Source organism: Dasypus novemcinctus, chromosome 16 (genome assembly GCF_030445035.2).
Source record: "Dasypus novemcinctus isolate mDasNov1 chromosome 16, mDasNov1.1.hap2, whole genome shotgun sequence".
Taxonomy (NCBI): domain Eukaryota; kingdom Metazoa; phylum Chordata; class Mammalia; order Cingulata; family Dasypodidae; genus Dasypus; species Dasypus novemcinctus.
The window spans coordinates 57905264-57918017 of NC_080688.1; the positions used below are offsets into that span (position 1 = coordinate 57905264).

General features: G+C 35.1%; 1 protein-coding gene and 1 pseudogene across 1 annotated transcript in view; one reads left to right on the forward strand and one right to left on the reverse strand.

Moving 5' to 3' along the window:
* Positions 1–12754, forward strand: part of PIK3C3 (phosphatidylinositol 3-kinase catalytic subunit type 3) — a 195244-nt gene that overhangs the window by 99627 nt on the left and 82863 nt on the right. The window contains exons 13-15 of the mRNA XM_058277607.2: positions 1445–1512; positions 10692–10797; positions 12231–12347. Coding sequence (XP_058133590.1) covers positions 1445–1512; positions 10692–10797; positions 12231–12347 — 291 coding nt within the window. The remainder of the gene's footprint in view (positions 1–1444; positions 1513–10691; positions 10798–12230; positions 12348–12754) is intronic.
* The window catches only part of LOC101412456 (STING ER exit protein pseudogene), a 131846-nt pseudogene that overhangs the window by 21984 nt on the left and 97108 nt on the right, over positions 1–12754 (reverse strand).

Sequence of the window (12754 nt, forward strand, 5' to 3'; positions counted from 1 at the left end):
AAAACTCTCATGATTCCTCATCGCTCTCAAAACAGCACCGTATTAGTTTGTATGCGCACACATGGACACACACATACGATCAAGCTTTTCAAGAAGTTTGTGCACTATGACTCTCCTCCATTCCTTTCTATTCTCTAACTGACATCATTCTGGCTTTTGCTTCCCATCACTGTATTAAAACATATTGCTAAGGTAATAAATGACTTAATGTTTGTTGTTGCATGTAATTGTCAGTTCCTTTCAGTAAAATTCAATGGAGTAAATTAGTCCCTTCTTGAAAAACTAACTTTTCTCATGGTTTAGGTGAGCCACACATCCCTTATTTACCTCTTAACCTCTCTAGTTGTTCTTTTTCAGTTTCTTTGTCATAACTTTCTCCTCTACTTGACATCTTAATGTTCCACAGGGCCCACTTCTATTCTCAATTTATGTTCTTGCCCAAATTTATATTTCTAACTCAAGTCTCTCATCTGAGTTTTAGATTCATACATCCAAATACTTATTTCATTTCCCTTATATATCTGAAAAGCATTTCAACCTTAATATTTCAAAGTACATCTCTATTCACTGCATACCAGCCTGGTTCTTGTCTGGAATTTCCATCTGTTACATAATATTCAACCCATATGCTAAATCTAGAAGTTATTGTTGATTCTTTTCATTCCTTTACTTCCTATTTCCTCTTCATCAGCAAGACCATTAATTATATTTCCCAAATATTATTTTTAAAATCTGTCTTCTTTCCATTGATACTCTCACCATATATTCTTCTGGACTACTATAAAAGCATTCTTAGTGATCTCAGTTCTATACTTCTCACAGCAACTGGAGTCACTTTTATAATATATAAATCAGATCATCTCATTCTCCATTTTGATATTTTTGTGGGTATCTGTTGCTTTTAAGGTAAAATCCATACTCAATAGTGGGACCATAAAAGTCCTGCAGTTTGGCCTTTGCCTGCCAGTCAGCCTCCTTTACTTCAATATTCACAATATTGTAGTTTCAGTCACAGTCACCTTTCTGAAATTCCTCGAACAAGCAATGCTCGGGACCTTTGTACCTAATGTCATTTTGGTCTGCCTAAATGTCAGATCCTCACTGATGCCTTTTTTGATGTCCTCTTTATGTTTCTTTAAGCCTCTTTATGTTTCTTTGTTTTATGTTTCCTTATATTTTATGTTTAATGCCTCTTTGTTTCTTTAATGCCCCTCTACTAAATATTAAGATCCAAGAGGAAAAGGAATAGAATCATCGCTCTTCAATCTCTCACATATTGCCTGGTTTAGAATTAGTATTGGATGAATGAATGGATGGACTGATGAAAATCTGATTTGCAACATAAGATGGCGATGAAAACTGATAAGACAAATGTAGACCATATTATTTCCCCCCCGTAGTAGATAATGACAACAGAATGTATTATTTCTTTTAACTCTTTCAGCAAGACCTCTGTACCTTCTTGATATCAAGAGCCTGCAAGAACTCAACACTGGCTAATTATTTATACTGGTAAGTGAAAATAAATGTCTCTTTATTTTCGTATTGTCTCTTTAGGGCTCTTTTCCCCCATGCTGTAAACTTAAAGACAGTTTGAAATAAGATATGAACAGTCATCAAAAGCCTGGAAATACTGCTTATATCTAGCTGTATTCCTTCTACAACTGTGTTCATGGAAATGCTTGTTAGCACCACTGCTTTTCTTCTTTTCATTAATACAGGAGCTAACTGAATAATACAATGTTCTTGGGTTTTTTTTTTGCTTTCAATTTGATGAATGTTTGCCTTTTACATTACTGAATTAGTCAGCCAAAGGGGTGCTAATGCAAAGTACCAGAAATCTGTTGGCTTTTATAAAGGGTGTTTATTTGGGGTAGAAGCTTACGGTCACAAGGCCCTAAAGAGTTAACTCAAGGTACCATAAGGGGTACTTTTTCACCCAAAGTCTCTTGCCCTGTGTTGATGCAAGATGATTGCAGATATCGGCAGGATTCAGCCTTCCTGTTTCCTCTTAAGGCTCTGTGGGCCCAGCTTCTCCTCTTCTCACCTGTAGGCTGTCATAAGGCTGTCTCTCCCCCAAGGCTTATTTCTTTCTGGGCTCAGCTGCTCTGCTCGCTTCAGAAGGTCAGCTGTAGACTCTCAGGCTCATCACTCTTCCTGGGGCTGGAGCTGTCTCTCTTCCTCCGTGTTCCTCTCTGTGTCTGCTTTTCTGTGTCTACTTCCATATGAGAGTCTGCTTTATCCCCATCGAGGGGTGGGGACTTAACCCTGCACACCGTAATGAAGTGGTCAAATCAAGCCCTGATCATAACATAATTTAATCAAAGACATCTCAGCTGAATCTAACACAGTCCAAAGGTATCCTTCCCAGAGGAACAGACCAGTTTACATATATAATCAAGTATCTTTTTTTGGAAATCATAAATAATAAACTGCCAATAATTACTTAAGTAGTCAAGTATGATACTTCACAGTTCTTCAGGAAGTGTATATTTTCATGTTATTTACCAAAGCATTGTAGTCAAGCAAAAATAGAAAGTAGGAATTTGAAATTACCATATGTTATTTTATAGATAAGGAAAACAGAGTCAGAGACACTATGTAACTGAACTTTATGCAACTTGAATTAGGATTAGGTCATTTATCTAGCACTTTGTCATTTACAGAGTACTTGCACTGTGACTTCTGTTTGTCCCTGTGAAGTTATAAAGGGCAAGTATAATTATCTCTATTTATACATGAAACAGGTTTTCTGAGTGAGTTGAAGGAAAAAAGGAGAGAAACTAAGGCATAGAGAGGCTGACTTCCTGAAACACAGTTAATATGATGCATGACTCCCAATTTTTTTTCCCACAGTATTCTGAAGTAAAGGTCAAGTAACTTAAGCCACAATGAGAAATATTTTGGTTAAATAAAAGAAAGCACTAGGTTAAACACTAGATAAGAAAGCCTTATCCAATTTTACAGGGCAGACAAAGGGCCAGCTTAGTAAACCCTACCTGAAGCCTTCTTTTCCTTGTAGAGAATACTTAAAACTAAATGTCACTTTTTAAACTTCTTTACATACTTTTTTTCTTTTAAATGTGGAAAAGATCTATGATCTCATTTTACTGATCAATTTACTGCCTTAACTTAAATGGTACAAATGAATAGATGTCTATTCTGAAAGCTCCTTACTTTGAAAAATAATGAGGCATTTTGACTTTTCACAAAGAATTTATACAAAATTTTAAACTGGTTTGGAGAACCTGTCCACAGATACTATTACTGTCAAGGATACTATTATTTTGGATATTGGCTCTGTAGCCTAAGAAGTAGGTAACAAAATTTTGAGCACTCTTTTAACAAACACTGGTGTCCATTATGTACATAAATATCTGTTTAGCTTAAGCCTTTATGGCTGCTGTTTAACAATAAGAAAACACTATCAACAATCTTAACTAAATTAGTCATTCCCGTGTCCTCCCCTGCCTGTCCCCTTTGGAACCTGTGGTTCTTCTTTTCCCTGTTGGCCTCATTAGTGGGAAGAAATAATTCCCTGCTTTTACTTTAGCAGTTTAATATAATATTCATAAAACTACAGTTCCCTTGCATTAAATTTTAGTATATCATTGAAAATATACCCACAGAATATTTTGGCTAATTGTTAAATCACCATTTTGCCTTTGGAAAGTTTATTTAGAAATTTAGAAAGGAAATAGCTACTATTTCCTTTTAATATCACCCATTACATCTTACTCTTCTCCATTATTCTAATCTGAATTCTTAAATGTATGTCTCTCTTCATTGGTGTTATGGAAAAATATTTCCTCGTGAAAATTTTAGGTAAATATTTAAAAAGAAATAAAGAAAAAAAATGCATGGAGTATGTTGCCAATTTTTTTAGCAAGTACTTAAAATAGATACTTTAAAAGTAAGATTTTTGTATTCTTTATTATCATTTACTAAGTATTTGTTCTTGACTCTTTTTGTCTTCATGCAATATTAATGGATATTTCCTTCTGGCTCAGAGTTTAAAGTCTATAGCAATCACTTTATAAGAAAAGAACTATATGTCTATATACTGATTACATGGTGTTTTGAAATTATGTGTTCTTTAAATTTGACTACAGACCAGATTTCATTATAAAAACTGAAATTAGTTTTGATAGAATCTTTCACCTCTTATTTTAAATAGGAAGAACTTTCAGATCATTCTGAAAGGACTAAATAGTAGAAAACCTATTGAGCACTTTCCAACAAGGCAACAGTTTCTCTCCAGTAGTACTTTATTTTCTCTAGATAATGAACCAAATGCAACCCCAGCTCTCAGCTTATTAACATTCACCAAATGTAAATTTGATTTATGTTTTCCTACTATATCACTGATTCATGGAAGCTATAGCATGTGTTAAGTCTGTTTGGTCTCTAAGGAGTAATCATTTTTCCTATGATAACAGTCTGTATATTGCATATTCAGAAATAAACATGGGGGAATAAAACTGTGCGGACTCTTGACTTTGGTAGACACTACTCGTGGGATTTCAGTATGGGATATAATTTCAAATAATTGGTTTAAAATGATGATTTTCTTTTGAACATGAACAGAATAGTATAAAAATATTAATCAAATGTAAGAATTATTTTAGCCTCAAAGTTTAATTCTATTGCAACAAATGTATTAAAATTTTAATATATTGTCCTATTTCTTTTTGAACATTATAAATCTCCTTTTTAATTTCTGGTTCCATTTCCAGTGATTTAAGCAGGATTCCTACTGTAGCTAAACCCCTAGGGCCATAGTAGTGCAGACAATCTTTTAAAAATGAATAGTGTCAACCTTTTAAGTCACAGAAGGGAGTTATAGTCTCCAGTCTGTGGAGCATACTCTATAAATAATGCCAGTTTTTAAAATTTTTGTAGCCATTCCAGTGTGAAATTTAAAGTAAACTTTGGAGACTTTGACTTTTTTTTTTTAATAACTTTTAAGACCTTTGAAGATAACAAAGATTATTTACCCTGCAAAACAAAATTGCCAGGAATCATATTAGCCCATTGATGTCATCTTGCAGTGAGTGGGTATCCTGGACAATTTTGCCTTCATTTCTACTTTGAGATGACAGACTTTAAGGAAATACTTTAAAGTGCATTATAGAGTCTAGCTTATGGTTATGAACAAAGAACTTAGAAATGATTCAAATTTAGGTCTTCTAGACTTGAATAACTTTGTCCTTCATATATGGAGATGACATATTGTTTTTAGATGGACTTTGTTTTTGAAGCAAAACTTTGACTTGAATGATTTTGATTTATCATTAACATCAACATCAATGTATACCCTTAATCACAGGAAATAGCCATGGCCATAGTGTTTTCTTGGTGGTCAGGAAGACCTTAACAAAGCAATGGGGCTTGTGAATTGTGGGCATCTGTATTATTCATTTGGAAATGAGTTCGTTGTCTTCATGTTTTCTAAAACAAAAAGGAAAAGATAATAAATATGCTAAGGTGCTGGAAACAGTCAAGGACTTTAAAGGGCAGAAGGGTATGGATTGAGTTTGGATAAGACTGTATTGACAATTTTGCAGTTTAGAACCATTCTCTGAGATTTGTAAGGTAGAGCCCTAAACTGACCAGACATCCTGGAATCTTGTGAATAGGAAGTATGAGGTAATTTCCTAACCACTCTTAACTCATTCTCTAGAACAGAACTGCCCAGTAGAACTTTCTGAGATGATAAAAATGGTGTTCTATGCTGCACATGTGCTTCTTAGAACTTGAAATGTGGCTAATGTGATGAACCAAATTTTAAATAATTAAAATTTGAATTTAAATAACCATATATATCTAGGGTCAACTGTATTGGCCAGTGTAGCTCTAGAAAACATTCATTCTTGATTCCCTGATTCAACCCCCGATTTCATCTTATAATGGATATCCTGGACAATTCTGTGTACATTTCTGGTTGATAACATGATATGTTGGCTATGATGTCAGGGTTCAAAGCCTACTATCAACTTTACAGAAAATTCTGAGATACTTGGCTTTGGGGACCCGTAAATCATAAATATTGCACTGAGAAGTAAGGTGGGAAGGTTCAACCTTATTACATTTTTCTCTTAATGGTTTTGCCAGGGGCTACTACAAGTTTTTAAAATGTGGCTTTTAGCAGTTCTTTTTTAAAAATTTTTATTTTTAAAGAAGTTTTAGATTACATAAATGTTCCATAGAAAATATAGGGGCTTCCCATATGTGCCGCCCTCTCCCCCTTCCACACTTTCCCACATTAACAACAACCTTCAGTAATGTGGTATATTTGTTACTATTGATGAACACATATTGAAGCATCGCTACTAAGTGTGGATTATAGTTTACATTATAAGTAATACTCTGTCCCACATAATTTTGTAGATTATGACAAAATATATAATGCCTTGTATCTGTCATTGCATTGTCATGCAGGACAATTCCAGTGTCCCCCAAATGCCCCTATGTTACATCTATTCTTCCCTCTCCCCTGAGAACCTCAACTACATTTATATCATTGATACAAGTTCTTCTATTGCGAGAATATTAATAAGTCTATAATAGAATAATAATGTCAACTTTAGTCCATTGTTCGTTTCTCCAATTTTGAAGCTTTTGGGATGGTGATACCTACTTTGTTCTAATTAAGAGGGGGCTGAGATCCCATGAGGCAGATGGATGGAACTGTCTTGGTTGCAATTGCAGACTGTTCCTTGGGATGGTCATTGTCCATCATTGTCTCCTTGTTAGTTTTCCTGAGTGAGTCCAGTGAATTGGAGAGTAGTTGGATTGGAGAGTAATTGGAGAGTAGTAGAGTTAATTGGTGAATCTCAACTCTACTGAGATTCAGGGCTCAACTGGCACATGGACAGACCAAAGATTTAAGTCTCTGGGACATATATTTAACAAATATAGTGCTAATTATAGGTTCAAATAAAAGAGGCAGAAGAGGCATGTGTAGGGAATCTATAAATGAGTCTAACTTTGTTACACTAGGGAGCATAAATTCCAAAGTAAGGCCCACTGACAGGGTGCCAAATTCCTGAGCTTGTTTGCCCTGCTTATAGTGACTGGATATCTCTAGAGAAGGGATTCTTAGCAAGGGGTCTTTGAGCTTGAACCGAAATTTTAAAAAAACAACATTATTCTTATGGAGATATGTTGTGCAGGTATAATAATATATTTATTAAATGATACATAGTATAGTGTGAGCTTAGTAAGAAGCCCATAGTTTTCACTTGACTGGCAAAGGGTTAAAAAAAAAGGTTCAGAACCCCTGCTTTAGAGCTCTCAGGAACCGTGCTGTTTGATGGAGTCAATGAGAACCTGCTGAGACTTGCCTAAGCATAACCTCTGGAATGACCACCCGACTCACTTTGAAATCTCTTAGCCATAAAAACTATTGTATTTACCATTTCCCACTTTTGGTCTAGGTCTTTTACCATATGCCCTGCTAGTTGGTGCTTGGTAGGTAATAATCCCTTGGGGCCAGGAAGGCTTATCCCCAGGAGTCATGCTCCACACTCAGGGGAAAGGTAGGGCATTTAAATACTGAGTTTGGCTTAGAGAGAGGCCACATTTGAGCAACCATGAGGCTTTCAGGAGCTAACTCTTAGGCAATATATAATACAAGGCTAAGTTTCAATTTCACAAAAGGTTCATAAGTATAATCATCAATCATGGGCAGGACATAATAGTTTGTCTTCCTTCACTAGGCACTGCCCTTGTACTTGGGGGATTTTTGCTTTCCTATTAGAGAATATAGCAGAACTCCCCAGGATGGGAATTCAGTATTCTTCTAGTTATTGTGTGGGTCTCCACCCAATGAGACAATACCCCATGAACACTTGAATATATTCATATGCCTTAGAGGCATGCCCCAGGTGCACCCTTCCCCACACATCCCCCATCACTGACCTATGCCACAATTGTGACCCTTCTGTGATCCAAACCTCTCCAAGAACTAAACCAGCAAAATAACCAAATGAAATTAATAAAGTGAATTAATAGTTTTAAAAATAACAAATAAAATTAAAAAAAAAAATTGGAATTATAAAAATATTTTTAGGCATTGTGTCTTTCATCACTGTAAGATTTGTTGTCTTATATGTACAGTCACATTTTCTTCCATATATTCCCCCAGTGTCTTATTGTTTTCATTTTATCTTCAAAGATGCTTTAGGTTACAGAAAAGTCACATGCAAAATATAGGAGATTCCCATATACCCCACACCTTCCCCTTTCTCCATTCTCCCCAATTAATAACATTTTATATGCGGATGGTACATTTGTTACAGTTGATGTACAAATTTTGAAGCATTGCTACTGTAGCAGTTTGATAATGGTTTATGAATTCCAAAAATAGATAACTGGATTATATTTGTAAACTGGTCTGTTTGAGGTTTTGCTTTAACTTGATTAAATTATGATTAGGGCTTTGATTGGGCCATGTCAGTAGGGTGTTGTGTCCCTGCCCCTTGGTGGTTGGGGACTCACAGATTAAAGACATGGCAAAGGACAGAGTTGGGAGTTTTGAGCTGGAGCCCAGGAAGTAGACACACAGGAGAAAAACACAGAGGAATAGAGATGGCTCCTTAGGTCAGAAGCCCTGGGGAGAGAGACAAAGCCGGTCTTCTGATAGTCTACAGCTGGCCTTGTGGAAAGAACACAGCAGTTGAACCCAGAGAGAAACAGAGTCCCAGGAAGAGAGGAACCAAGAAGCTTGATCTCTTAGCACATGTTGACGCCATCTTGCTCCAACATTTGGCAATAGACTTTGGTGAGGGAAATAGCTCAAGCTTTATGGCCTGGTAACTGTAAGCTTCTACCCCAAATAAATACCGTTGTTAAAAACCAACTGATTTCTGGTATTTTGCATCAGCATCCCTTTGGCTGACTAATGCAGCTACTAACCATGGTCAAAGCTGTACATTATGGTTTACATTTTGGATCATACACTTTTATAGGTTTTGACAATTTAAAATGGTGTGAATCTGTTATTGCAAGATCATGCAGAACAATTCTAATGCCCTAAAAATGCCCTTTGTTCCATCTATTCTATTCTTCCCTACCCATCCTCTTGGGACCTATGGTAACCACTAAGTTTCAATTTTTGAAAAATAAGATTCATAGTTACTTACAATAATATTGAGGGCTTGACATATTGGTCTGTTTCTTTTATTAGGTACTGCCTATGATCTCGAGGGATTCTGGTTCCTCTGATTGAGAACATAGTAGGACTACCCAGGACGGGAGTTTAATATTTTCTTGTTTATTGTGTGAGCGTCCACCCACTGAGATAACATACTATGACAAGACGAACACTTAAATATTCCATAGAAGCATGCCTCAGGTTTCCCCTATCCCACATATCCCCCCCACACCTGATGCCCAGCATCAGTAACCCTCCTCTGCCATATTTGCCAAAAGATCATTCCCAACATTGTAGTTTTGACCACTGACCTGCAAATCCCCAGAGTTCACCTGCTCCTTCCCCCAATCCTCCTCCCAGTTACATGGATAGTCCAACCCAACCCACCCAACCTACCCAACCTATTCCCCCTCACAGACCAGCACTGCTGAATGCATCACTTCCCTGCAACACTCTCATGCCCATCCACCATCCAATCACACCTTCTACCTTATTCCTCATTCAGTTCTTTTTTATAACCCATGAAAGGACCTAAGGCTTACTAATGTGCTACAGTGACAAGCAAGTTAACATCAGAACTAATTTGTGTGAGAGGCTATGCCTGTTATAGAAAGTCAGAAAAGGAAGTTGTTAGGGTCTAAGAAAGTTTCCTAGAAAAAATCGTGTCACCTGTATTTTGAAGGATGAGTAGAATATGGTGAGATAAAGAGCATCTGTTATTTAAAGAAAAATGAAATAGAATAGCAAATACTATCATAGTAAGGGTACTGCATTGTGAAATTTTTATCAGTTTTATGAATTTACATATACACATATGCCTATGTTTACTGACTTATGATATAAAATGTATTTGTTAATATGATTCATTCCCAACATAACATTTAGAAATAGCTCTATGATCTAATACAGATCAATGTTTATTTGCTTTTGTAATTCTTCAAGCAGTTAGGTTTAGGCAAATGTTTAAAATTTCTTTACTTCTCTAAAGTCAGTTTTATGAGAGAAAGGTTGAGGATTTTAAATGGATTTTTGAGAGAAATGGGGAAATTGGGTTTAAAAGGAAATAGTCAATTTTAAATAGTATTCATTTTGCAGAACTATATTTATTGAGAAATAGCTTCAGAGCAGTTTTCAGAATGAGTCTTACTTAATATCAAAATATTACAAAGAATATGGAAACATTAGTCTTGTTCTTGAGTAACTTGGTAGATATGTGGTTTTAGATGACTCTGAGGATGTTAATGCTCTTTCTACCTTTAAAAGTATTAGGAGAAAATACTTGTTTTGATAGCACAAATTTTAGGATATTTTGAGTATTGTACAAGCTTAAGGCATTACTATTATTTTCCTTTACTGATGACTGTATATGTCACTTTCTAATTTTTGACTTTTAAAAAAGTGATAATCAAATGTATTTTGATTCCAATTATTTTTGCAAATGTAAATTGTGTTTTAATGGAAAGGTATAAATATTTGCAAAATGAATCTTGAGTTTCATTTTATGTCATATGAACAACATAAATGTATTTCTAAGGTATGTGATAGTAGAATGTGAAGATCAAGATACTCAACAGAGAGATCCAAAGACCCATGAGATGTACTTGAATGTAATGAGAAGATTCAGCCAAGCATTGTTAAAGGTAACCATTTACCAGAATTGCAAACTGGTGCATGCATGTGCCAAATTCGGCCTGTAGCCTGATTTTTGACATCCCACTAAGAATGTTTTTTTCTTTGCATTTTAAAATGTTGGAAAAATTTTTAAAAAGATGACTTTGTAAATTGTGAAAATTATGTAAAATTCAAATTTCAGTGTTCATAAATAAAATGTAATTAGAACATAGTCATGCTTATTCATATTTGTTTTGTCTGTGTCTGCTTTTGTACTACAAGAGCAGTTGAATAGTTGGAATGGAGACTGTATGACCAACAAAGCCTAAAAAGTTTGCTGACCCCTGATTTAATGAAATAAGCCTATACATGGAACAAAAAACAAAACAAAATAGACTTTCCTTTTTTTATTTCCCTTTCTCTGTTTTCTATTTTTCTTACCAAGACTAAGCACATTCCCAAAATCTGGCAATGGTTATAGTACAGATACTTACATATCCCTGATATTTTTGCTTTTTAAACAGATTTTAGAGATGTATAAGGCCATTTTTTCCCTGGTGTTCTTGTGATTCTTAAAGCAGTTTCACAGCTCAGCCAGTAAAGGGTGCAGAGGCAGTGAAAAAAAAGTCACAATATTAATCTGTGACTTGGTACAGAAATATTTTACTGTATAGCATTTTTCCGCGTTCTCAAAAATTTTAATCACATCTTATTGAACACTTTGAAATTAAAACCATATAGTTTTCAGAATTTCTCTGCATCAGATGGATTGGCAAATAATTGCTCCTCTCAGTTCTGCCATTTATAGCCTTTGACACCCTGTGAAGACATGTTTTCTCTGAGCTTAAAGTTCCTCATCTTTGAAATGGAGATACTAATAAAATTTTCCCAGCCACTCTTTACAGGGCAGCTAGGAAGATTAAATCAGAAAATGTATTTTACAGTAACTTAATGAATTAGGAATCACTACATAAGACTTCAGAGCATTTAGTTTTCATGACTGACATTTTACTAATCAAGCTTATATTATGTTACCTATTGTGTACTTTGCTTTTTTTTTTTTTTTTGGTAGAATTTGAAGTTCTTTGAGGATAGTAGCTGTTTCTGCTATATGCACAGCACATTTCTGAAGCCACTATAGGTTTTCAGATATTTATTGAATCAGTGAGTGAATGAATGATGACTGAATGTATTCTGTCTTGTCATATTTGTATGTGGAAAAAACAATTTTGGGTAGACCAAAATAATTGAAGACTCAGTAATTTTTAGCTTTGTAAGGGTTGCTGGTGTTTAGCTAAGATAGCAAAGTTTCTCATTATTTTTGAATTAAGATAATTAATCTTTTTCAGTTTCACTTTATATTGAAGTTTCCAGCTATTAGAAGAATAAATAAAGATATATGTAAAAACCCTGATCATTATATTACTGAGAACTAAATTTCCTGTCCTTTGATTCCCTTCAGGGTGATAAGTCTGTCAGAGTTATGCGTTCTTTGCTGGCTGCACAGCAGACATTTGTAGATAGGTTGGTGCATCTAATGAAGGCAGTGCAGCGTGAAAGTGGGAATCGTAAGAAAAAGGTAAACCTATTGGCTTTTCTTTCTCTGTATGACTAACGATGTCCTGGCATAAAGTACTGAGATTCAGCTTCTCTTTCTTTGGGTAATATTTATTATGAAATTCTGATCTTGTAATAAGCACTAATTATATATGGAACCCTTATTTATGAGCTTACACATATTGATCCATTTAATCCTCACAATAACCCTATAAGCTAGGTACTATTATCTCGATTGTAAGGACAAGAGGGCATCAAGAGATAAAGTAACTTACCCAAGGTAACACAGTTTTTAAGTGTTGGAGCTGAATTTTGTATCCAGATATTTTGGCTCTAGAGCTCATATTCTTATCTGCAATGCTTACTGGCTCACATTTTAGAATCTTAGTATTTTAGAATATAATCTATTTGATATGGAAAAGCTCTCTA